Genomic DNA, 27,806 nt, shown 5'->3' on the forward strand with positions numbered 1-27,806 from the left:
GAACAAAAAGGACCTCTAAAACCTGTGCAAACTAATCTGCCTGCTCAAGGGGAGCCAGCTATACAGCTGGCTACCCAGGATAGTGTCCAGCCAAGTTTTGAGAAAGTACAAGGATGGAGACTTCACAGTCCTCTGGGCAACCTATGCCAGTGCTCGACCACCCTCATGATAACAAGCCAGTCTTGTCATATGTTTGAAGAGCATTCCCTGTGTGCTGGTGTTTGCCCACTGCCACCTCTCCTGTCACCGGGCACCAACACGAAGAGTCTGGCCCTCTCTCTCTGGCCATTCAGGTCATCTGTACATGTTGAAGAGACGTCCTTGCCCCTTTTCTTCTCGAGGATGAGCGGTACCGGCTCTCTCAGCCTTTCCACATGCAAGAGATACTCCAGCCCCTTCACCTGGACCCTGCAGGGCGGAGCGGCGAGGGAGCAGCTGCCTCCCCTCCCTTGCCGCTCACGCCGCACCCGCCTCTGCCGCTGCTGCCCCGCAGAGCAGCGCCCGAGTGAGGCAGCAGGTGTCTGGCAGGCTGAGGCCATCCTTCCCGTGCCGAGAGGAGCAGAGCAGGGATGGGCTGCGCTGGGCAGGGCACGGCTCCCTCCAGGCCGGCCTGGACATGGAGGACATGGCTGGGGTGCACAGAGCAGGGCTGGGATGGCTCTACAGGACACGGTTAGCAGGGCAATGCTGGAGAGAGCAGGGCGGGGCAAGGCTGGGCAGAGCTGGGGAGAAGGCTGGCGGGGCAGGACGGGCTGCGCTGGTCAGGGCACGGCTGGGCAGGGCAGGTCGGGGCCGGCATGGGTACGGAGGGCAGAACGGCCCCGGCACACTGATGTCTGCACAGCGCCGCAGCGCAGCCCCTGCTGGCTGCCGGCACTTGGCCTCCCCGAGGCGCGGGCGTGCCCCGCCCCGGCGCACCTCACCGTGTATCCCCGCTCCAGCTCGCTCTCCTCGTATCGGAAGGACGGGATGAACACCTCCATGCCGGCTCCCCTCAGCGCGGCGGCAGCGCCGCCGCCATCTGCACGCCCGTCACGTGACCACGCACCACGTGACATGGGCGGGGCAGGTGGCGGGCTCGGCCCCGCTCCCGCAGCCCCTCGCGCTGCCGGGACGAGGCGGGGCAAGGTTCCTCTGGAAAAAACGTGGTTTGAAACAAACGGAGCTCCACAGCGTCGGCTTCTGGTTCAGCCGGAGCTGCAGCACTACTGCGGAGCACACAAAAAGCGGAGGGGAAAAAAAATTAAATTCCGGAGGGCCGAATTTATCCAGTCCTAAATTCACACCGCAGCTCAAACCTGAATCACTGAATCATTAGGGTGGAAGGGACCTCTGGAGATCACCAAAAGCAACCCCATGACAACTCAGGGTCACCTAGAGCAGGTGACACAGGAACACATCCAGATGGGTTTGGAGAAAGGGAGAGAGGAAGACTCTGGCCCTCCTGAGCAGCCTGTTCCAGTGCTCTGCCACCCTCAGTGTAAAGTTCTTCCTCAGGCTGAGGTGGAATTTCTTGTGTTGTAGTTTATGTCTATTATTCCTTGTACTACCGCTGGGCACTACTGAAAAGAATCTGGCACCATCCTTTTGGCACCCGACTTTGAGATTAATGAGATCCCCTCTCAGTCTTCTGCAGACTAAACAGGCCCAGTTCCCACAGTCTCTCCTCTCCAGATCCCTTATCATTTTTTGACCTCCACCAGACCCTCTTCAGTAGTACCTCGTCTTTCTGGTACCAACACTAGAATTGAACACAACACTCCAGATGTGGCATCACTGTGGCATCCCTCCACCTGTGGGCCACAGTCTTCCCAATGCACCCCAGGACACCATGGGCACAGCCAGCTCATGGCCAGCTTGTCATCCACAAGGACTCCCAAATGCTTCTCCACAGAGCTGGTCTCCAGCAGGTCAGCCCCAGCCTGTGCTGGTACTTGGGGTTATTCCTGTATATGTTACTCCTGTGCATGACCCTACATTTGCTCTTACTGAACCTCATGCCACTTCTTGCCGCTCAATGCTGCAGTCCACCAAGCCCACTGAATAGCAGCACAGCCTTCTGCTATGACTAGGTCAGTCAATAAACAAATGCAGCACCTTTAGTAGTGCCTGTTGGGAACAGACATGAAATTAAAAGGGGGAAAAAAAGTGGCACTCAGGAAAGTTCCCTGTGTTGTGTGTGTTCCCAAGAAGCCAACTCTTAACTTTGTTATTTAGCAAAGGAAACCATATAATTTCAGAGAACTGTAGGTGATTCCTCACCACTGGAGAAATTAAATAAGACTCCAGAATAGGCAGCTGTTTTGATGGCTTAAAGAATAATGGAGGCAGAAGGTTTCTAAATGCACACGAAGTGAATTTAGGAGGCCAGGCTGTTGGCACAGGCAACTGCTTTGACTTCATGCAAATTTGCCAATTCCAAGCTCCAAACCATTTGGAAGCAAAATGTCAACAAACTGCCACTGTATTAAACAGTGTATCTTAAAACTCACCTTGTGAGTCTGGAGGGTCTCAGGCACTACCTGAGATGACTTCACACTCTCACTGATCTTTTGGAGTAGCTACTGTGATAAATCCATTTTTTTGATGGGTTTGATCTTCACAAGTAGATCCAAGTACAAAAACATACCTCAAAAATGGTCAGAAAACAAATTTATCTGATGTCTGTGGCTTATGCTATGAGCTTTTTGAAATTTATTTTGAAAACTAACTTGTTTCTTTCTAGATTAATAGCATGGGAGAGGGAGAGGGAGAGGGAGAGGGAAACATTACTGTGGTGGGGAAACAGCAGGCCAAAGGCCGACAAACTGAATTCTGACTCGAGCCAACAGAAGCCATGAGAAAGCTGACAGCTCTTGAGAACAGAGTTCTGCAGCAGTGAAAAATAACTTGTTTTCCCTGAGAAAGAGCTGTAAGTCTGTGGAAAACAACCTGGTTCCCCTGAGAAAGAACTCTAGTGCTGTGATAAATACTACCCACCTGTATAAACTGTTTTTACACCCTTAGACAGAAAAATGAAAACTATCTCTCACAAAGAACTTTTCCTGTGTGTACACACCGGGAGTTTGAGTGACCAATAAATACAGGGTAACAACTTGTTACTGACCAGTTGGGGATAGACATGGGATGTTCTTTAAAAACTCTACAAAAAGAGGCACACAAAATAAGCTGAGATCTATCCTTTTCTTCTTTGCACCATAAAAGTGTGTCCTGCATCTTCATCAAGTGCCACAGTGCCACATTACAGGCCCATTTTCCCTCCATATCTCTTTATTTTACTGAAAGGTAAATTTAATTATATTTTGCTCTAAGCAAAGAACTGTGACTTGAAGGATGCAATACAAAGTAGACATCATTTGACTTAAATCAAGAAGACTTAAGCAAACTAACACTATTTTACTTTGTTAAGCTAAAGTGAAGTAACAAACCAAAATTTTTTAATAATTACCTGAAATCAGAGCCAGATATTTCTCAAGCATCTGTTTCTGCACAACACTGCTCCTGGGCCAGTGTCCTCAACTGCTGACAACCAGCAGGACAGTCCCAGCACTGCTCTGTGGTAGTGTGACAAGAGCAATGTTTCCAGCCCCCGTGTGTTCTCCATCATGTCCTTTTACTGAAAGGTGTGTATGAAATCCCATTCCCCCACAAAGCACCCTCTGATAAAGATATTACAATAGTCCCAAGGAAAGATTAGCCATATGATAATAGTCTTATCACTCTAGTAAACGTGGGCATACTAGGTAAAAATTACCATGCTATCATTACTGTTACTTTCTGGTTAAGAATCCAGTCTTTAGATGTAGTTTCTGTTCTCCCTCTAATAAAAACCAGAGGGATAAGTATTAGGACACCACTTGTGCCATAATGGATTTACGCTGAGAAGTCAGTAGAAGAATTTCATAGGAGCACTGTTTGTGGCTGTTTGCAACCTAATAAGCAGTAATTTCAAAAAGGTACTTTTCTCTTTAATATAACTTATTAACAAAGAAACGTTTTAGACATTAATCTGGTTTCAAATTCAATAGAATATAATGGAAATTTTGACTGTGCATCAGCCAAGAGGAACAAGGAAGATTACATGGTGAGCTGAATTCAAATTCGTCAATATGTTTTGGAATGTTAAATACTTAATTTACACAATATATCATCATTAGTTGGCTAATATTTAGAGTTACATCTGAAGAAAGAAAAAGGATTTCTTCCCATGGCTGGCTGGCCAAGATTGTCTTTCTGTCTAACACACCAAAGATCAAAAATTTAAGAAACATTAGTTCATACAATGCTATCAAAGTGTGTTCAAAATCATCCAGGTCTTTAAAAGCTAACTGCACAGATGTTACAATAATTGTTCCCACAAAACACAAAGCAAGGTGAAAATACTTCAAATGTAGCTTGACTTGAACTGGCACAACATGCATTAAAATTATGTTAGTAATCCTAAAAGTGAAACTGTAAAATGGTTGAACTCTACTGCTAACAGTGACATAGACTGTCTTCAAATTCATCTGTTGAGCAGACTCTCAAAAGTACTCTACGAAGTGATGGTCTTCAGTGCTGGGTGTTGTGGCACCTATCAATATCTTGGGTTTTATTCTTAAATTACCTTGATCCAGAATATAAAATTAATTCATAATATACTGTAACTCCAGCTGTAACTATTCCCTGTGATCAGATTCTACCTAACCGTCCATAATTACAGAAACTAGGAACCATCAATCTGCCCCTTTACTGGCTACTTCTGTGTTTATTTTTTTTCCAAAAGAATCACTATGCAATTCCTCATACAGGGAGGGGGAATTTAGCATCCATCATGTTAGAATGATTCACAGGAGAGAAAAAGGAATAATTGCAGGCAAATCTGAAAGATCACTTTCCAGTAATTCTCACGATTCAAGGACTTTCTGAATGGCTAATTTCCAGAATAGAAGTAGGCAAAGAAACCCATACAAAAATTCTCAGTGATAAGTAAAATACACATCAAAACAAGAGGCCAGATCAAAAAACAGTCCTTAATTAGACCACAATCTAAGTTTGTCAATTTTTCAATTGCTAAAAAACTAATTTTAAGTCAACTCACAAAATTAAACCACAGATAAATTATCTCTAGTCTTTTCTTGCCCTTCCATTTCCATTGCATATTTCTTTAATTTTAGCTTGCATATGAATATCCTAGGACAGGTCTGCCTACACTGCTTTGTGTACTCTTCTTTCTTAATAAGAGAAAAAAAATTTGGATTATTTTTTACCCCTCTCCTTTGTTAATCATTTCCTCACTGATCTGGGGAGGGGGAGGGGAAAGGGAAGGAATGACTTCACCAGTACAGTCCAAAGATTACTAACAAGTTACAACCACTGCAATTACTATTATTGATTCAACTATGGAAGACAAGAATTTTAAAAGAAGAATCGTCCAAGCAGGTAACAAGTAACGTTCTGAACAACCTGAAAATTCAGCTTCTAACCTGCTAAAATATTGCCTTTTTTCCCCCACATTTGTAATAGACTCATATTTTGCCACAAATTAAGATTATTACATAGCCTGTTCTACTCTACAGTGGAAGGAGAGAAAAAAATATAACCCCAATGGGGTTTTGTTTCTATTTTTTTTTCCTTGAGACAATCATTTCACTGTACACATAATTTTAGTAGATGTTGCCTGTTCTCTTAAATGTACAGGACCTACCAGCCAGCAGCTCATCTCCACAGTTTGAAAGAAATGGACGTATTTGGGGCATGAACTCCACAGAAGCTGAAACAAATTCCCATATGACGCTTTCAGAGGGAAATAACTTAGGAGAGGTAGAAGAAAGAATAATTGATAGGGAAGCAGAATATTCTGTTTTAAAATGGATAGTGATGAAAGAATTACAGACTTACTGTACACTGAACATCAGCTTAAGAAAGAAATAACGTCTTCAATTTGAGTCACTTTATGTTATTTACATTTAATTTAAAAAGGATGATGGACATGATGAATAGAAGAATTTGTTGCAAATATCTGCATTCTATTTTAACCTAAAAAGTAAACTAGAATTCAGTAGCACCTTGTCTTTCATACAGTATTCCAAATACAGCTCATCATTTTGCAAACATTTACTTTTTGCTTATGCTAGTGATTCTTCAGTGGTACATTGGCTTGTAGTTTTAATGAAATGCACACTTAAATTTAGTACAATAGCTAGTAGTGAGGTCCACAGAGGAAAGAGTTCAGTAATAGAGTCCATTCACTTGGGTTGAGAAATTTTTCTGCTAATACAGATGTTAGTCACATGAGGAAAGACAGTAACCAGATCCCCAATCTTCACAATGCAGGGGAAGAAAAACAAAATAAATTTCCATATCACAGGATATTTTGAGTTGAAAGAGACCCACAAAGATCATGAAGTCCAACTCTTAAATGAATCACCCACCTGGGACTTGAATCCAGAGCCTGGGCATTATCAGCCAATTGAGCCAATCTCAGGATCATTAATGGCTTCTTGAAACAGCAAGAGTTTTATGCTAGCCAAATGTAACAGCTGATCTGGATATTCTGCTCAAGCTAACCTTGTGATGAAAAAAAACCCCTGGAATCTTTTGTATTAGTAACCAACCCTGTGTGACAGTGAACTCCAGATATGCCATTATCTTTCTGTTCCCCAAAAGGCTTCTGGTTTTGAGAAAAACTTGCACAACTCATTCTTGTTTTCAGTTGACTGGTATGGACAGCCACACTAATCCTTGCTAGCAGACTTTCTTATTCTCTTGTCACAAGAGAAGAAAAGTGATCCATCATTCAAATGAATTGTAACCCTGATGGAAGCAAAAAGAGATCAAGAGCTAAGAAAGCTGGGCACTTAGAGAAAAAAGAAAAAATAAATAAAGAAAAAAGAAAAAAAAAATCATGAAAGGATATGTTCACCTATTTTGACCTTGCCATGTCCAAACTGAGTCTTTTAGTTCTGGAAATATCAATTTCAGTGTAAGCAATATATATTATGAGCAGTAAGTTTAATCCTGAGCTGTTGGTCAATTTTAATGAGCAGCAAGTAAGCCAGCATTAAGTACATTGTAACACTTTACAGAGTCTTATGCCTAGATCAGTTTCTTCATCATAAATCTCCTGCATACTTGAGCTCTTCAAAAGGCAGTTTTAAGATCAATGACGGAACAAACACTGATGCATAAGGGTATTATTCACTTAAGGCTTTGGCATTTAACCATTTAAAAAGAAGCTTAATTTAGGCTTGATAAATTTTGGTGAGGGTTTTCTGTTCTAGTTCCCTTGAAAACTCCTCGAAATATTGAATTAAGAGAGGTACGTAGAGAAACAATAGCAAATACTAATCAAGTTTACACTAACTTTATTGTAAAAATAGAGTATGACCTTCCAGTTGAATTGAGGTTTCCATTCTGTTCAGAAATGGTATTATGTGCTCTTTTATATTTGACCCCAAACAATACAAATTCATGTGTTTATCCTGCAGTCTTATGATTAGCTGAAAGGAACAGCTTCTCTTGCTTTTTTATGTGAGTATATTTGCCTAAAATTTGTTAACATTAATACTAATATATCGACAAACTCAGTATGTTATTAAAATGACAGGACATCACATCTTACATTAATATTGTGTATTTCAGAAAAATGTTTACATGCTCTGATTTCTTGCAAAAGGTATAACCAGTCCCTTCAAATATATTTTCTACTGAAGAAAATCCAAACAGAATACTAGCTCTTACAACTCTCAAACATTCAGCTGAATTACCCACTTTTCTTCCTCAACTATTACCAGAATTACTGCAAGATTTTTTTTTTTATTATTTTTATATCCTGAGATGACAACTGAATACAACTGATGAAGTGTGTCAGTCCAGTAAGACATCAGTGTTTGACCAAGCAGGTGATTTTAATTCTGCAGAAGCTTTGTAAAAACTTGAAGAAGATTTCAGTTTATATCTGTCTGTTGGCCGAGCATGTCTTTTGACCCTATGAGTACTAACACAGTAGAATTTGCCAAGGCAGTGATAACTTCAAGTGAAAAGAACATCTGTAACGAAGAGATTTACAGTTTAAACAAGAACAATTTACCACGGGCAATTGTTTGTGCATCTTTAATACCTTCTCCATCACTCTTTGCAAAATGTTGGGTTTGCCCTGGATACATCTTAATTTGCTCTAGACAATACTCCTAATAACACCAGCAGGTATCAACAGACACAAGCACAGAGTATTTAACATTTCACAAGATACATCCCTTTATTATTGTAATCACAAAAACATGATTTTGTACAGGAATGTTTAAGTGAACATTAATCAATGCAATTAAATTTGTTTCATAAAGATCAGGTAAACATACTACAGAACATTGTGTTGTAGAGAACAAAAATATCAGCTTTCAGGCCTTGCAGTGCACGTTTTAGTGCAAGGATTAAGACACAATAGTGTTCAATTCAGCAATGTATTGCAGAACATCATACCACAGTCCACTTCAAAGAGGGTCAGGACATGCAGCTTGTTAATAAAATGCTGTGGTATATAAAAAAAGCCACATGTTAATTCATAAAATATATAGTGGTTTATTTGGATGATTTAAAGTGATTTCACTGTGGAATTTAGTTTTATCCAGGACAAACATCCAGAGTGTCTTGTCAATTGGAATATTCTTCTTCTAGGCAATGGCTTTGGCTTCAGGTAGGAATGCCTCCCAGTATTTTATTAGCTTGAAGAGAAGGGAAAATCACTCATTAGGTACTAAATGTTGAAAACCACCCTGCATACCTACCTCCTCTTGCAGTAAACTTGCCTCCATGAGACAAAGTAAGAATGCAGGTACTTATTCATTAATATTTTTACATAGTGCAAGAAAAAACACAAGTATTAAATACACAAATCTCCTCATAACTATGGATATGTTGCCACATGCTGAACACAATGTTAGAGAATAAAAGGATACAGATTTTTTTCAAAGATCAGTCACTTCTTACCACTTAAGACACTGTTTTTCAGGTTTTTTAAATTAAACAAAGCTGGAGGGCTCTATTCCTGCCATGAGCAGAAAAAAGAGCCTGGACTTTTTCTAGTATTCTTTCTAACAAGACCCACTTCTCAGACACTGAAAACTGTTTTAATACTTTCCAATATTCAATATTTAATACTTTCCAATATTCAATAGCCAATAATATTCTATATTTTTAAAAAAGAGCAATAAACATTTAAGAATCCAAGTCTCTTCAGTAAGTGTAAGTACATATTGATTACAATTTACTCCAATCTCTAAGTAAAAGTACTAATTCAGTTTGAGAAGATAACAAGATAACCCTCTGCTTGCCCATATCCCTAAGGGAACTTCTCCGTTGTTTCACTGAATTACAGTTCTGCATGTGTTGGGAAACTGCAATCATCAAGTCATTCACCAATAGGGCACAGCCTAGTAGCTCTTGATGTTTTAGAAACAGCTGTGCTTAAAGCCCATATTTTTCTAACTAACGTAATACAGCATGTACTATTTATTAACATGTACAAAGTTTAAAATTTATCTTACCTGCTGTTGTGTTTGCACTAACGACTCTAAGTACTCGGTAATAACAGTTTTAAAGTCTTTCACTCGTTCCTTCTGTTAATAAATAAATTATGGCGTATTAACTTCTTAACAAATTTTACTTATAATGTTAATATTATGTACAGTTGAGCTCTCAGTTACTTGGAAAAAATTATACATGCCTCAAATCTTCCCACTTCCTTGCGAATGGTTTTGGAGATCTGTTCAAAATCTTTTTCCCCTTGCTGAACTTTTGTCTCCCACTGGCAAAGGAAAGACATACAGAGGTAAGATTTTGTGTTGTCCATTCAGTCTACCTGTAATTTTTTTAGCACACTGATAGTCACTTAAGAGCTAAAAGGACCTATTTGATTGTTTTGGCTTATTTAAAAGAAAATCTTACAGTAACAATTTCAGCTTTGTGTTATAGGATGTCATCAGATCAGTTACAACAAAGGTATCTTTAAGCCAATGCTATCTGTAGATAAAATGCAAAAATATCTTGGTACAGGGAACTGTACTAAGCTATTAAAAACATTTAACAACATTTAAAAAATATTCGTTAGAAAACAAAATGGATCTCAAAGACTTTACTTACTATTCCCTTTACAAACTTCATACAAAGGAACCTAAACCTGTCCAATCAAGCTTGGAAAAGTCTCAAGTTAGTTCCCCATACTTTCCTAATTCCAGAAGAGATGAGTAAACCTTCATCTCTGCCTCTGGTCAAGTATTTGATTATTGCTATCACATTTCTGTTGCAAATGACAAGCCTCTGAGGATGTGCTTATCTGCTTTCCAAAGCACAAGCCTTCTTTTTCAGTGGCAACTGTTTTCACAGAAAGCTGGACTAGAAACATTACTGCAGGTAAGAAGATCACTAGAGGAAAATTCAGAGGAAGAGATGTTTGTTATGGGTTTATACCATATTGGGAACATTGCATTCCTGTAACAATATATGACACCAGATTGTTTCTCCTGGTTGCTGTGAAAAGAATCCAGCTAGACAAGAAGGATCATCAGCATCTACGTGGCCCTGTAACTGCTTTTACACACCTATTACATTGTAGAGTTGGTTGTGTAGATAAACGGAGAGCCCCACAGCAGGCGAGCAGTTCTTTGAAATGCAACCGTATCTGTTCATCTCAACATATTAACTGAGAACGAATACATTCAGTAACATTTGTCTTCATCAGAAAAAAGCAGCAGGGAAGCAACATGCTTCAATGTAGCATCTGGCTATTAGCAATCCAGTGGTGCTACTTATTTCACAAAAGTATTTTGTGATGCAGTGTCAAGTTTCTACTGTGGTATGAGATAAACATCATCTATGTTCCAATAAACATCTCCATATTTATATTTTTAGTATATATTTATTCACAGTTCCCTGACTGCCCTTTTAGATATACATTATGAAGCCTTTTAGTAAGTCATAATAGTATCTTCTTGGAAGATCAGCCTGAACAGTTAGCTAGTAACTAAATAGTATAAAAAACAGTTTAGGATTGACCATACCTTCCTACCACGTCAAACAGAGGTGCCTGAGATTTCTGTGAAAGCTTCTATAGGCCTAATGAATTCCACATTTCAGTTTCATCATGCCCAGGTCCTATGTGAATTTTTATTGGGTAACAGTTTGCCATTTTATAGTATCTGACAACGAGAAATTTCTCATTCAATAAGATATCTCTAGGACCATCCATTGTCCTTTTACCCACAAAAACCAACTGAGTCATGGATGATGCTCAAGCTGCTTAGGCTTCCACTTTGCAATTCCTCTGCCAGCGGGTCCACTATTACAGAATTCAGCAATTCTGAACACATTTCAGTTCCAGTGAGATTTTCAACTGGCACACTCAAACTGTGGGTTTACTAAAAATGTTCTCTAGTTATCCAATAATGCAGGAAAAATAATTCCTTGAGAAAAAAGCAATTGCTTTAATATTGGGACTGGGAAACAACCACTATTTCCCACTGCTACCAGTAATCAGGAAATTTATTGTGCATCAGTAGAGGCAATCAACAAGAATGTGGTCACACAAGAGTAACTGTAGGTTTTCTCAGTAAACAAAGGACTTCTTTAAGGAAAAGAAAATCAAGTTAATGAGTAATTTAAATACTGTATGTGAAATATATCAAAGGGCAAAAGAACAAAGGAGCATGTGGTTAGTGACCAATGACGAAGCCAAACAAAGCAACTGTGTAAAAGAGCTTGAAATCTGCAATAACATTCTTCCATTATTTAATGGGAGAGCACTAGAGCATACTCAGAATGCATTAGTGTTAAATAATTAAGTTGTCCTACCTCTTCAATTTCCTTAGTGAAGCATGATAGAAAAAGTGTATAAATTATGACACTTCAACATGTTAGATTTATTTTTACTGAAATTACACCATATATACATGCACATATATATGGGTAGAAAAGCTGCATATTTAAGCAAAACATAGGAATAGCTCTCTATTAGCTGTCTTTGCTGGATTTACCCAGTCAGCTAGAAACCAAGAAAGGCTCCTCTGCCTATCCAAGTGAGCTGTTAGCAGTTAAAAGCATCAACTTGTCCATGTTCCCTCCCTCCCATCTCCCAGACTGTAGAGACAGTATTAACTGTCTTACAGATCTTATAATGAGTAAAAATTGCACACATTTAGTGTTTTAAGTAAATTACTTTTAAAAGTTTCAGTAAATATTGGAAACAGCAAGTAAGTGATTTGTAAACAAAAATGGTATAAAGCAGCATTAATGCAGAATGAATGAGCTGATGCAGAAAGTCTGACCTCCAAAATAATGTTTGATAACATTACCTCTTTTATCTCATCTTTAGCTTGCTGTAATTTATCAGGTTTGTTGGCTAGTTGGAGCTTTGCTTCAGCTTCACGTTTTTTTTGTAAAGTGACCTGAGCATCTTGCCACTTCTGCCAGCATTTCATTCGATGGTCAAACACACCCTGTGAGAATAGACAAACTTCTTGAACAACTGGAATTGTTAGGCCTATCTAAATTCTCAGTAGAAAAAAAAATAATTCTAGCATAAAGCTAAAACAAGTAGTATACTCAAAGAAACCTTAGCGTGTCTACCATGTATTGCATTTCACTTGACATCGTGCTTGCACAGTTCAATACCTTCCACAAATGACAGGCTGTTCAAGAACCCTTTTCATAGCAGACACTTTAGTGCTCCAAATCATTTTATGTCCCTCATTTTATCAAAGCACTACCAAAACAACCACTATGAAGTGCTCTATCATGCAAACAATTCTCTAACTGCAGATACTAGCAAACTGTTCATGCATATGTATTACACGCATTTTCAGCAACACATTTATGTTAGCAACAGACTAAGGCAACAGAAGTGAAGTACGCATATAAAAAAAAAAAAAGAGAAACAAAGTCAAAAGAAAAATATGTACTTCCAACAACCTGATAAGTTCAAAGGTATTTCTGAAAGAAATTCACAGATACCTGTTCTTATGTCTAAACATAATCATGCTGTGCAGCATAGCTTACACTTAAATTGAATATTTTTTTAAATGACATGTAGATCCACAAACTGGGGTTTTTTCTTATTTAAAGACATTACTGGCTATCTACTAAATATAGAATACCAAATTATGGTCTTCCATATTTATGTATGCTTACATAACAGTAAGTAATCTGAAATAAACAGGTGCTGTATGCTTAGACACAGTACAGTACAGTATCCCCAAATACTGTACAATATCAGTATTGCTCAAAGTAGATTTCCATTTTTTCTGGATCTAACCACTCCATTCACAACTTTGATCACAGCCATTTTTATCACTGGAATAACTCATGAGTGCTTTCACTTTACCCCGCTAGAACACCAGGCAAAAACTTAATTGTGTTACATGAGCAAACGCACACATTCATTTACCCTAAACCTATATGCTGAGGAATGTGATTTTAAATGCTAAATCAGTATTTTTCCTAGTAGTACTCACTTTTACTGCAGCAATCAGACGAATGTAATCACCAAGCAGTTCTGAGAACACATAGAAATCAGCAAAAGCTTGTTCTTGATGCAACTGATCTATCTTTTCCTCAACCTCTGCAAGCTGAGACAAAGCTCTAGACAGAGCAGTGTGGTCCTCTGAGTTGCCTAACATGGCAGCACTTTTAGCAAAGGCAGCAGTGTTGGCTGAAAGCTCTGAAACACAGGAGTAATGTTCAGCATGATTTAGTTAATTTATTATATTACTCTGCAGCATAAATCAGTGGAGCAGAGGTTTACTTAACCAACTGAAATTAAGGTAAAGATCACAGTAAGATACACAAGGACATCACAATGAAACCACATTTAGGAGAAAGACTCCTGTGCAAAAAAACTCTCAATCAGTAAATGCTTTGCCAAGTCTGTTAATGTCATGCTTACTCTGTTCAGCAAAAAGATATGAAAAAAAAGTCACTTCAGTATTATCCAATTGTCTACTTCAGAGAAAATGCAAACCGACAAAACAAAAGCTAAGTTACCCACAGAGCAAATTTTCAGAACAATTTTAATAGGTTTACAGCACATATTTTCCATTTAGTTCAGCACAGAAACAAAACCAACCCTTTCACAAAATCACCACTCCCATGAGTGGAATTTATTTCTGTTGGGTTGTTTATTGACTTTAAGTAACTTTTACATGTGCATACTGTAATGTATTGTCACATTCTGATATGCCTTAAAATAAAAAACAACCAAAGCTCACATACTATCAGCATCTATGGAAGTGAAGTTTTGAGCTTATTTATTAACAAATACTGGTGCAATTGTCTCAAATCCCATGTAAGTAATCCTGTACAAAGTTTAGTTCCATGAAGGACCTTTGAACAAATGTTTGGTCCAAATTACTTCAGGTTAGTTTGCAATTTTGCTGCTCCTGCAGAACCATCAGAACACCAGAAGTGATTGCAGAAGGAAGCTGTATTCAGATATTTAAAACCTTTACAATTTGAACGCAACTCTTAGAAAAAACACAATGATCCAACACTTCTTCAAATCTATAAGGTGTCAAATCAACCGTAAATAAAGATTTCCATTTTCCATTACTTCTTAAATACTCCTTAGCCTTGAGGATAGGTGGCTAAAGATATTCTTACTGCAGAGAGCAATTCTTGATTAGAATTATGAGAAAGCAACTTATGACATTTTCACGTATTTTGGAAGTACTCAAAGGTAACATCGTATTTTAACATACTAAAATATTATCAGAAAGCACACTTAGCATCTTCTTGAGCTACAAATTCATAATTGTGGTTTGTTTAGGGTTTTGTCTCGTTTGGTTTGGTTTTTATTATGTTTGGGTTTTTTTAATAACCTGATAGAAATCCATCTCTGTCAAAGAGCAGCACAGGTTATTGCAACATAGGCTTACAGGTTTTGCTTCTATCTAAAATAAGCAAACAAAAAGCTGATATTCTGTGATTACTTATCTTCCCAGAAAAGTTTACCTTAACAGTAGCTTGAGGGTATATCATTATGCAGACTAAATTAAGAATAAGATATTCCTGTGTAAGCACTTAACTCAGTTAACAGAGCAATACTGAACCAAAAGATGTTTAAATGGATTTATGCAGCCACTTTTTGTTCAGAAAGAAATTACTCTTGCCATGAGACCTAAAGATAAATTTATGGATGTCTACTGTAGTAGAATCACTTGCTAGGTCTGATAATGACACTGTGCAAGGGAAAAAAAATATGCTTGATCATTAGAGTAACTCTAGGAATGACAGATACCCTGGTTAAATTTAAAATTAAAGGCAGGTATACAAAAATACTAAAGCAGTTTAAAATAGAAGATACAAGAAGAAAATTTTTGTACTGAAATACGTTGTGTAACTATTTTAGTTAAGAGTTCTGACATGCTGAGCTCTTGTTTCATCACCATTTCCTAAGGTTCATGTAAAAGTAAAGTTACCTTTTCTGTGGCAGACTAATGCTTCAACACTGGCATGAAGCTTCCTAAGTTGCTGATCCAGATTCTCAAATTGCTGCTGTTTTTCTTCAAACCACTGACAAAAGATGAAAGAGTCAAGCATTACAAATTAGATTACCAAAAATATTTCTGGTTCTAAAGAAGCAAATTATCCAGATACTTCCAGGGTGGTCAACTGATACAGCTAAGAATTCAAGCCAATAAGGAAATTAATAACCCATTTTCTACTTCTACAGCTTTAAAATGCAATTGTTGAGGCTCATTAATTCATCTCATTATTCAAGCCGAAAAATCAGCTCTTACTGCATCCGATTCATTCATCTTGATTGTCATTTTGTTGACAGCGTCGGCAGCCTTGTTCACCATTCTCAATATTCCTGCTCCACTCAGAGCCTGGGTGTTAACTGCTCTCGGCAGCTGGAATTGAATGACAAATAAGGGCAAAGAGACTGGTTAAAAGGATGGAGGTTTAACTGGGCACAAGGGGGAAAGAAAAGGATATAGTGTTTTCTTTAGTCCTATGTGTTTCAATATAGTGGAATCTAATTTCTCAAATTTACTACTTCTACATTCTCAAGAGGAAAACTTAAAAATATAGACTATTTGCTTTTCTTCTACATCTTTACATTTAAATGGAACAAACAAACCACTTGTCCAAAGCTGTTATGAACTAGCCAAATGTCCTAAATGGCCACCTATATGCTACAATAAACAAACTGCCACTACAGGAACAGAAAAGCTTAGATTTATAACAAATTACACAAAGGAAATTCTGTTACACATTTAATTGTAATGCAACACATATACTGCATGCTGATAATAAAAGGCTGATGACTTTTTGCTTTTCATATAAGGCTATAAACGTACCTCAAGTATGTTATCTGCTTTGGTACTGAGACACACTCAAAGTTAAATTAACAAACTTTAAATTTAGTTGATATTATTATTCAGGCTAGATTGTATATGCTACACAAGGTGGCCCCTATGTCAGACCATTTACCCTTCATGTGATGTTTTGTCTGTCAGCAGCATTGACAAACCCACTGTAAGTTATCTATTGATGCTTTTGTCAGTAGGGAGGCCTCTGTGACGTATTAGTATAACTAAGATACTGACATTAGCCAAAACACAGTTCAGTATTAGAGTGAAACCACTATGCACATTTATAAAGACATACATTGTATCTTTAACAATGTATTTAATATTGTGAAAGGTACCAGATTAATAGTACAGGCGACTGAAATCCTTATTTAGAAAAATACCTAGCCTAGTGAGCAGCGCTGCCAGCATTTTCACATTATCCTACCAATATACCCCAAGCTGAATTCCTAGATGCAAAAGAGCTGCTTCCAAACCAGTTTAATTTTAGATCTTACTTAACAAGCATCAGAACTGAACAGACCGACTCACTTGAGAAGTCACTATACAGCAAATAGCTTTTTGTCACTAGCACTGTAAGTTTTACCAGAGCCTGAGGCACACCATTACCTAAGTAGCCTCTGCCATTCTAGCCATGAAGGGTATGATCCAATTTGATTTCATATTAATTTAAGGGATTAGGTCTTAATATAAAGTGAATATATTGCTTGGTAGGATACCACATTTAGAAATAAATAAAAGAAGTTAAAGGAACATAAATACCTCAGAACTTTCCAAGAATTGTCTCAAATCTGGATCCTGTAGCAAGGTTGGGTGCTTTACTGTTCGTTGTAGATACCTATGATTTTAAACATTAAAATATCAGGTAACAGAACAGATCTAATGTGCCTGACTGAATCTAATATAGTGCCATGCACTCCATACCACAATGTAACATACTAAAGGTTGGGTAGTGTTTCACAACACAGTTTGTTTACACCAGAAACTCCTTAAGGTGGGGCCTGCCATATCTATGTTGCACAGTGGGAAAATAATATGCTTCTTATTTTAAACAGCTGAGTGAAGACTCCTTTATTAACCTGCTTATTCCAGAAAACAAAATGAACTTGTTTAAACATTTTTGTGCACTGCAGTGGACAGTCTTTTTGTTACAGGCAATTCTGGCTGATTTATTTTAGAATTATAGGGAATCTTGGACAAGTTAGTTGATTCTAGTCTAGGTATAAACTATTTATGTGCTGGATAGACAAGAGTCTTCAATCCATTTAGTTATCATATATGCACAAATACAATTCAATGTAACTCATTCCTTTTTTTTTTTCTGCACTTCTGCTTAGACCTCAAGTGTAATTTTTTATCCACCCTCCACTAGGTATGTTTACCAGATCCTTATCTGTTTTTTTTTTTTTCCTGAAGAAGGTAAGGATTGCAGTTAAACTATTTTACACATTAGATTGCTCAACTTTTTTCCCTTATTCCATACTCTGTATGAAGTACAAGTTAAGGTTAAGGTGGCAGTATACCAGGGACAGGACCTCTTCCTGACAAAGATACTTTGACAGTATCCGCTATATATCAGTGCTGGGTGACAGAGATCCAGTATCTCTTATGCCAAAATTCAGCAAGTCACATCCATGTCATCAATGCACATCATCAGAAGCCCATTTTACTTTCATGTGATTGAAGGCCTCTTCACCTGCCTTCCTGCCCAACAGCTGATTTGTTACGGAATAAATACATTACTGTAATTGTCTTAATTCTTTCAACCCAAAATGTCTATGTAAGATTGCAATGGTAGTTTTATTTATGAACCTCTGCAATCTTAATTTTAAGCCTGAAACAAGTCAGCTATAATCTTTTTTATGAATCGGGCTACCCTTCCTGTTATTAATGGGAATTAGTCAATTTCTACTCAAAAATTTGACAGTTCTATACAGTCCCCAGGATTCACTTAAGTACAGATCACCAGTGTTGCAATTACAGAACCCATATAGTACACTGCAAATAATTCAGAGCCTAAATAAATTTTAGTTAGATACACACATTACCTTTCTAGAGCTGCTCTTCTTTTCTCCACAAATTCAGTAGATGAAGAATCTTCTTTGCCTACTTTAACCTTGGTCATGCCTTGAAGGAAACAGCATCATATTGATTTTATCACAGATAAATCATTAACATAACTGATGTGATTAGAATATAAGGCTCACCTAGCTTTATACATTTAAAACAAATTAGAGTGAAAAACACTACATGGGAACATTAAAAATATCAACTGCAAAGTGCATGGTTTTGTGAAAGTAGCTCTGTGAAATACTCAATTTCCTGTGACATATTAATTGTGACTAATAGTTAAGTAAAACTAGGTTAACTTGCATTTATGAAAACAATGTAAATGCTGATCAGAGTCTTACTAGCAACTCACATCCAGAAAAAGAAAACAGTTAGCCATATAAAGCAGAATACAAAAATGTTCTCAGTTTATAAGCCTATTCACTGGTAAGCTTAGTACCATTATTTTCCTTCTACTATTTTTTCTTTTAAGTTCTAAAACTAATAGTTTTTTAATTAACTAATGCAAACTAACAAGTTCTGAAAATTCTGAACTGAATTGCATGGAGAACAGAATCAGCAGAATAAAATGTATGTAGCCTTACAGTGCTTTCTCTGATCAAGACAAGAGTGGCAACTAGTTATTGATGTGTCATGCCATAGGAAATAAATTCAACCTCAGCAACAGAAGAACTAAAACAGTCAGACTGAACTCACTACTTGTCATGCTAAAGATCTAAACTTGGAGTTTAGCAACCTGAGTCCAATCAAAACCACCACGAAACACAGGACATCAATAATTATTCTTATTTCCTGAAACACAAGGTATTTTTTTATACAAATAATAAAAGGTATTTTAAGGAAAGGTGTTTTATTATACAACCCAGATGTCTGATTTCTAGCTGTAGTATTTTTCTTATTTGTTACTTTTGTGTCTCTTGAGCTAAAAGTTTTGAGATTCTGATGATGTACTCACTGTCAACAGTTCCCTAAGTTCCTCACCCAATCTCCCTTCTGGACACAGAAGTTTCACACAGTAACCCCTGAAGGAGACACGCAGCAAAGCCTTACAGGAACAGGACTAAACTCTTAACCTCTCAGCCTTAGTTTTTCCCTCCTCTGCAACATGATGAAAATAAATCTGATAAAGATTTTTTCCCAAAATTATTCTACACAGCATAATGTAATTAAATCTATAAATTTGTCAGTAAAATTGAGTATGTCTTCAAATAGAAGTGATTCAAGTATTCAAGGGAAGTTGAGGTAATTCACGTCTCATCTTTTTACATTACGGTATTACTATACAATAATATTTTACTGCAGAAGAAGGAAATCCTGCGGCTTAATAAAAAAAGAGCCTCCAAAGATGAACTTTGAACAGAAGTTCCTAGGGAGAAACTGAATACACAAACAAATGACACATATGAGGAATTCCTACCCTGTAAAAATGACAGTTATTTCTAAATATCTTGCCACATTTCTTTCTCTACTAATATAAGCCTATTTAAACACCAGTGCAAAGACTGTTTCTGTAGTACTCTTCCTTCACAGGAAAAGATCCATGACATAGATTACTTTCTTTAAAAATGAAAATGTGATTTTCACACACACTTATGTAAATAGTGAAGTACCTTAATGAATGCCCAATTCCAGTTCACAATTGACTCATTTTTATCCTTTTGTTCCACAGTCAGTAACTGATGGACTTGAATTTGTAGCTAAGATCTAACATTCCAGCCTCTACCACTCATCAGCACAGTAAAACTGGAGCTTTAAACTCCAGGTGTTACCAACAGTGTAGCAGAATTAACAGACAAGGGACTTCTTTACAACACACACTGCATAACACTGAATGTATGACATTATGTATTAAGACTTTAAACATAAACATGCATAATGTAAAGACTATAATCTTACTTTCAGCTGTTTTCTCAGCTCTCTGCTTTAAGATGCATTATTTCAAAACAGACCAGAATCAACTCCTCCTTTTCTCCAGAACTGGAAATGTACTGACTACATGCTCTTGAACAGAACTAAGTAACACCTGTGAAGTTCAACTTTAAAGAGGTAGTTTCATGCTCTTGAAAATATTGTACAGTATTTGAGTTTTCCCAACCTACCTGTAAGTTAAAGTCTCTACACAAGACTTTGAAGCACCAGCCAGTGCTTGCTTGCACTGCAGTATGTCCCGCCATTTTACTGTCTTCCAGGTGCATCAATTTTTATGCTGTTTTGTTCAAGTGGTAGCTGAAATCCAGTCTAAGCTGAATTTGACTGTGATGCAAGCACTACATGTTCATGTAAATGCACACTGTCATAAATGCCTTAAATTTTGTATCATCCAAAGGACATGATCAGGAACCTCATGAGCCCTGTTAGCATTTGGAATTAAACTTATTTTTGTTACAGGAAAATCTGATTATTACAGAATTATGCATAAACTTCAAGAATTACCAAAAATTCAGGTCAAATTCTCAGTCTCACAGGCTTAAAAACACAGTGCTTTCCCACAGAAGCAAAATAATGAATTTTCCAAGCCTCTTGCTGCCTACATCTACTCAATCTGCCCACTCCTACTTACATGAAAAACTGCTGCTCTGATTATCTTTACAGACTAAATTACTGAAAAGGAGTTCTGCAATTATCTACATATCAAACAACATTCTAGATTCGAGTCACTTATTTATATGAGTAACACAAAATTCTTTAACAAGCTTTACTATTTTAAATATTTATCTATTTTGAAAGAACCTCTTCTACTTAGAGATCACAAAACCGAAGACTCTTAATGCACCAGGCATGCTTCTTAGCTCATGGAGAAAGGATCTGATCCTTTAAGGTGTTCAACGCAAAAGTCATTTTTTGCATTAAAACCTTGCAAAATTTATGAGAGGTTTTGCATTCACCACGACCAAAAAAAGCAAAAAGAAGTATCAGAGATCTGAAGCATGTATGAACCTCTATATATTGCAAGCAATTGATAACAGCTTAACTTAAAAATAAACTCTCTTTCATTCTTGTTTTGCTAGACTAATCAGCTCTTGAAGGCATCAGCAAAGAGAGAATCATAGATAAGAATCACAAGGCCATGCATTAAGAGCTATCCTTCTCATTATCAACACTAGTCTGAATTTGGAAGAGGCCATTACATATCTTTCCATTTAACATGAACCTTTAAAAAATACAGAACACGAAGAATATTTGGACCACCTGAGAAGAAAGCAGTATTTATGCAGAAGAGTATTTTGCATTCAGTACTTAAGTGTCACCTTATTGGAATTGCACTTACCTACAATACTTTTTTCTGGAGCTGGAGGCACAATATAACCAATATGCATGTATTTTGTTGCTAATTTGCTGTGCAGGCCAAGAAAATCACTGAATCTTCTTTTAACAGAGAATTCGTTTTTGTGGAATATTGAAAGTGATGTCTTAAAAAAAATAAAATCATTGTGAACTACTGATCCATCTCAGCTACAATACAAAGTATTGACAAATGTTTGTTGCACTACCTACCTTTGTTGTTACTCTGTATGCCATATAAGCATTCATGCCATCCCCTGTAAGAAAATTAAAATACTTATCCCAGGGCAAGGTAGTGTAATCCTGCCGTACACTTTTCATTCAAAAAAAATACATTAAATAGATTTCTATTTAGATACTAAAAATTGCCAAAGGAAAACTAAAGAGGAAATCATGCTAAAATCTAGAATAGTCTTCAAGGAATAAGACAGTCTACAATCTGAATTTTTAGGCTCAAGGAACTTACCAACTTTCTCTGGGTCTGATACATTGATTTCTATATCAAACAAATCTCCATTTGCTTCCTCTTCAATCTAGGAAAAAGATATACCACATTTAACAAGGTAATGGACATCCATATTATCTATGGGTACAAGGATAAGAGTATAGAGGAAGGAGGAGAAAATCTATGTTTGTGTAATTATAAAACATTTCCAGTTAATATACTTTCTAATGTTAATATACTTTCCGATGTTAATATACTTTCTAACACTGACTGTGACTGCAACCAAAGTTCTTGGGGTAAACTTGGTAGTGCTAAGTTTACAGTTGGACTCAAATGATCCTAAGGGTTTTTTCCAAACTAAATGGTCCTGTGATTTCAGTTTTAAGACCTACTGCAAAAGCTTCCAGTACAAGAGATTTAGGGGTCTGTTCATTGTATCACCTACAATGCCAGCAGACACTGTGGTTCACAACCACTCTCATTTGCAATGCTTCCATGTGCCTGTAATCGAAGAACAGACATTCCTTTTCATTAACAGTTATCTGCAGCAGAAGAGCTTGGGAAGGAAAAAGCAACAGATAAAAAATTCTCTGATACTTGTTTGAGTTCCAGAATTTCATAATCCTTCATGTACTATACCTAAGTTTGATAAAAAGAGATATCCTAAGGAATGCCATGGCAGAAGGGACAGTACCAGGGCTGAAGGGAGCAAAATCTGAATCAAATGCCATCATGTGGTATCTGGGGAAGCAGGCATCATTGAGTCATGGATAGGGTCTTATAGGCAAAGTCACTGTCTGGTAAGAGAACTCTCTATAATGAATGTCACTCAGCAATGTCCATGCTTTGACTGGAACACCAAATGTAAATAGAAATGTTAAGAATGCAATTACCCTCAGCTGTTTGTTTGCATGCAGGATAACTCTAAAAACTGCTTGTTCAATTTCCCTGTTAGGAACAGCTTCAGAAATACAAGCTGAAACTGTAACAAGCTAGTTAGAATTATTTTAATTAATAACATTTCTTATGTATCAAGTTCACAGCTTACTCCTATACACACTTTTAAAGTATCTATTCTGAAGGAATACTCCTAATATTACAAATCTCAAATATAATCACCTTAGTAGTGAGTTCTTACAGTATTTCCATGAGTCAAATTCACACTAAACTTTTTTTGCAAAATAAACAGCAAGGTATAATGCCATGCACCAATGTTTAGGAGCTGGCATTTTAAAACAAGGCAAAACTTAAAAATCCAAATGAAACATTCACATAGTTTAGAGTTTACAGCATACCTCTTCTCTGGATCTATCAAAAATCACTGGGGCTGTTACGCTTTTCGATTCCATTCTGGGAGCTATTAATGTGGTAGGTGTTACAGGAGTGACTGCAGGAGTAGGTTCTGGTGAAAGTATTGGATCCCTCTCCGGACTGTCCAATGAAACTTCTTCTGTTGCTTCTAGATAAACATATTGAGTTAGCAATAAATTTCCTCTGCAACACAGATGGATATGCATCACAAAGACAACAAACATGCATGACAAAATAGCACCCATTTGTGCATGATAATGTTTTTCAATATCTAGATAAAACCAGATATGGCATTTGAACTTGTAGTGCAGAATGGGTTAAATTAAGACCAGTATTGCCTTTTTTTTTGAATACTGTTCAGTAAAGAGTATTTTAAAGCAGTCACAAGCTACAAATAATTTATTTCCGTATGACATATTGTTATTTTTTTTTACCACTGGAGCAGCGCTTTTTCATCACCTGTTTCGCTCTTGAACAATAGCTGATTTAGTCATATAGGATGTAATTAAGCAGACTAAGCCATATAACAAATGTAGTTACAAACTCCCACCCCTGCCAAATACCCCACAAACTGTAAAGTACCAGTACTAGTCAGTGAGACATTAAGATTATCTTTAGTTTACCTCCATGCTCTTTGGAGCTTAAAACAGCTCACTAGAAACTGAGTACCCCTTGAAACTATGGACAGTTCACCTACATTTAAAGACAACACAGACCCCTGCTCTACAAATCTCACTAACCAGTTCTGGCCACTGACAAACTGCACATTTCCTGGGTATACAGAAGTTCCTGTTCTAGCTCAAATAAACAATGTTGTGTTCTCATTAGACATGCATATTCAAGAATTTCAGTTACTTAACAGATAACATGGACCACAGAATAATCATTTGATACCAAAACTGACTTTCCAATAGACCTCAAGTCCTTTCACAAACTAGACTTTGGTGGGTAGTACTTACCAAACAGGTAAAAAGGCATTAAACCAAAGCAGACACTCATTCTGTCTTGAGGCTAACAAAATTTACTGTCATCATTTTATTTTGGAGCATATCACTCAGAATTGCAGAGTTTGGAAAGGACTTTTGAAATCATCTGACCTCCCTGTTCAAGCAGGGCTCTAGCTAGAGCTGGCTCAACTGGATCACATGAGCATCTCCAAGGAGAAGAATCCACCCCTTCCTTGGATAACCTGTGCCAGTGTTTGACCACCCTAACCAACAAGGAAAAAAAACCCAAAGCCAGCATCATCCCCTCAACCCCCTCAAAGACAAACAAACAAACAAAACCATAAGATTTGTCTTATATATTATCTGGTTTTCAGTGGATAGCCATTGCCTCCTGTTCTGTCAGCAGGCACTACTGAGAAGTCCGGCTCCCCTTTCTCCATTCCCTACCATACAGTATTCATGCCCACTATATGATCCCCACCCCAAAACCCTACTCCAGGATGAACAGCACTAGCTTTCTCAATCTCATCTCTTATGCCATACATTTTGTCCTCAATCATTTTCATGGCCCTGCACTGGATTCACTCCCATCTGTCCATGTCTCCCTCATACTGGATAGCTCAGACCTGGACTCAGCACCCCAGGTGTGGCTTCAGCAGGGCTGAGCCAAGTGGAACAATCAATTCCCCCAGCCTGCTGGCATTGCATTTCCTAATTTCACATTACATAGTATTTTCATAGTATTTTCAAACTGAAGTTAAACCAAGCACCTCATTATATTTACCATTTTTAATATGAATGAAGAATCTACAGCCATTCTTTGAAAAGAATTATTTTCATAGCATTGCTTTATTCTTACTGCTAAATCTTAAAAAACATAAGTATCTGCTAATGCTTCCTTTCCTCAAATGCCACAGGAAGGACACGGAGTCTTAAATCAATAAGGAATTTTAATTCAGAACCTAAGATCAGGTGGGAAGTCATGCTGAGGCAGTTGCAAAAGAGCTTTTAGATTGGCAGAATAGGAACATTTCAACAAGAGGCATTTTTCTCCTTTGGTGGCTAACAGCATTCAACATACATGTTATATAAATGAATATTTCACAGAAACATTTCTTGGAAAAATATGCACACACATATGTAACAATGTATACTATATACATGATGAAATGTAAAACACAAAATATTTCTAAAATAAAGCAATTGCACTTCAGTTCTTCCTTTTTTCTATCACTAGCTGTATTCCAGCACATTCAGGAAAGAAATCATCAACCACCACTATCTACTTCTCTATATCTTCAAATTTTAGACAGTTAATAAAACAAGTCATTAAACAATTCAATCATTAGCTGAGAACACAATCCTCTTACTGTAAAGTATAACTTCCTGAAAAAACTGAATTTAATGTAAGAAAGCAGCACTGCTATCAGATGAAACAGAAGCACACTTCTTCTCCAGGCTTTTTCACACTTGTATCCACATACCCTTAGTATTACAAAGTGATTTAGGTTGTGCATCAAATGAATTCCAAGCAGGATTAGCAAATTTTTAAAGCTGCTGCCTGGTTTCGTTTTTATTTTCCAGAAGGAATTTACCCACAGAAAATAGTATGTGTTTGTTTGATAGCAGTAGGTCAGTTACTTTAGGAAGAATTGGGAATTTATTTCTTTCTCCCTCTTGTTACCTCTCACCCCAGGTTTGGCACACCACCAGACAGTATGCAAATCTAGAAGCGTGACATGGAAAAGATATGGGAAGGGACATGATGGGACTCAGTTGGACAGGGAGAAAGTTTTTTTAAAACAAAAATATTTAAGGATTCTGAAAGGAAAAAGAAGCATTAGCTTTATATAAAACACCAGGCTCTTACTTCAAGCTATTCTTCCCCCCCTCAGAAAAGCAGTCTTAGGGTAGTACGTGAGCTGAAGATCTATTGCTCATGAAATAGAGATGAACTCTGGCATTTATGCTTCTTACATGTCCCTTTACTTTGAGTAATCAGATGACAAAGTCTGATTAAAAGGTTTTACTGATAATTCTTCTGCTTGTTTAACAGGTGTGCTTTTTTTCCCCATGGAAACATTAATATAGTAGGCTTCACAGTAGAAACTATGGAAGTTCCAGAAACATTTGTTTAATCTATTAATTTTAGATCTTCACCTGAAAACTTAGTATGAAGTTGTGGTTTTGTGGTGTAGTTTATTGTTGGTTTTCGGTTTGAGAGGTTTTGTGTGCTTGTGTGGGGTTTGTTTGGTTTTTAAAATATTCAGTATCTTTATTAGCATGAAAAATGAAATCTAGATGTCTTCTTTTTCAGGACAGTTCTCAAGAGCTTAAGTTCCCACTTAAAGAGGCAAGCAACTGCTCTGTCCAACTTTGGGGAGGAAAATAATGAGATCCAACACTTAATATCAGTTATGTGAGTTACCAGAACATATTAAGAACTCCCACCAACCTAATAGTGTAGACTGCTAGACATACATACATACTTTACAATCTATGAACAGTCTTTGTTAGGGGTCACTGTCAAGTTGCTTAGCTTCAAAAGAACATGAAGACATTCTGCTGTAGGAGACAACTACATATGCTTAATTAACATTCTAGAGCCAACTACAAGTTTCTAACAAAACTCAAGCACAGGCCTTAATCTCAGCATTACACAGAGCTAGTTTCTTTATTTTTCACCAGCGGGTTTTGTGAAATACCATCTTAGAAAATGCAAGTTTGCAATTCTTCACTAGCAGCTCATTTTGGCCACAAGTTATTTTCACTAGTCACACTTTCAAATGTCAGATCTTTAACATTCTGACATAGCTTGAATGATTAAACTGGCTTATTATCTTTGAAAGTTTGTCCATGTTAACATACAAATCTGGAAGTAAACTTAAGCAGAAGCTTAAGAGGACAAGCTAATAAAAATGGCTTCTCTGGGCACTGCAATATTTCAGAGACTTTATTGAACTGAACTGACTGTAAGAACTACTACACCTAAGTCATAGCCCATTGTCCTTATTATTATATCAGAGGTATCAAACATAGCCTTAATGAGAACAGGAATAGTTTTAATGCAACAGTGACACACTAATATAACCACCTTCTGACTTCAAAACTGTAGGTTCACATGCTTTTGTGCATTTATTTCTTGCAAAATAACTGAACAAGCAGATTCTAAAAAGCAGCAAGGCATTTGCACAAACTCTTCATATCAGACACATTATATGACAATGGTCTGACAGACACCATCAGCTAGAAGCTGTTCTGTTCAGATGTGCCTGAAGAACATATCTTGTCTGGATCAGAGAATTATCACCTCCTTTTCTGTCTCATATCCCAAGAAAAAAACCTAATGGGGAAAAAAAACCCCCACAAAACCAAACAACACAAACCCCCACTAAACAAAAAAACAAC

The 27,806-nt window shown here is 37.3% G+C and overlaps 2 protein-coding genes across 5 annotated transcripts in view; both read right to left on the reverse strand.

Annotated features, from left to right (window-relative positions):
• SNX24 (sorting nexin 24) overlaps window positions 1-1,054 on the reverse strand; it is a 92,320-nt gene extending 91,266 nt beyond the window's left edge. For both annotated transcript variants that reach the window (XM_077171317.1, XM_054652069.2), the window contains exon 1: window positions 924-1,054. In XM_077171317.1, coding sequence (XP_077027432.1) covers window positions 924-983 — 60 coding nt within the window. In that variant the 5' untranslated portion in view covers window positions 984-1,054. The remainder of the gene's footprint in view (window positions 1-923) is intronic.
• Window positions 1,055-8,213: 7,159 nt separating this feature from the next.
• SNX2 (sorting nexin 2) overlaps window positions 8,214-27,806 on the reverse strand; it is a 29,798-nt gene continuing 10,205 nt past the window's right edge. For 2 of the 3 annotated variants that reach the window (XM_077171983.1, XM_077171984.1), the window contains exons 3-16: window positions 23,436-23,599; window positions 22,162-22,228; window positions 21,909-21,952; window positions 21,682-21,823; window positions 18,392-18,470; window positions 17,106-17,181; window positions 15,768-15,881; window positions 15,447-15,540; window positions 13,485-13,690; window positions 12,327-12,470; window positions 11,827-11,838; window positions 9,704-9,784; window positions 9,525-9,596; window positions 8,214-8,702 (exon numbers count right to left, since the gene is read on the reverse strand). In XM_077171983.1, the coding sequence (XP_077028098.1) occupies window positions 8,652-8,702; window positions 9,525-9,596; window positions 9,704-9,784; window positions 11,827-11,838; window positions 12,327-12,470; window positions 13,485-13,690; window positions 15,447-15,540; window positions 15,768-15,881; window positions 17,106-17,181; window positions 18,392-18,470; window positions 21,682-21,823; window positions 21,909-21,952; window positions 22,162-22,228; window positions 23,436-23,599 (1,346 nt within the window). In that variant the 3' untranslated portion in view covers window positions 8,214-8,651. The remainder of the gene's footprint in view (window positions 8,703-9,524; window positions 9,597-9,703; window positions 9,785-11,826; window positions 11,839-12,326; window positions 12,471-13,484; window positions 13,691-15,446; window positions 15,541-15,767; window positions 15,882-17,105; window positions 17,182-18,391; window positions 18,471-21,681; window positions 21,824-21,908; window positions 21,953-22,161; window positions 22,229-23,435; window positions 23,600-27,806) is intronic. The other variant, XM_054652519.2, reaches the window with a different exon arrangement.

This window comes from Agelaius phoeniceus, chromosome Z, assembly GCF_051311805.1.
Source record: "Agelaius phoeniceus isolate bAgePho1 chromosome Z, bAgePho1.hap1, whole genome shotgun sequence".
NCBI classification, from domain to species: Eukaryota; Metazoa; Chordata; class Aves; order Passeriformes; family Icteridae; genus Agelaius; species Agelaius phoeniceus.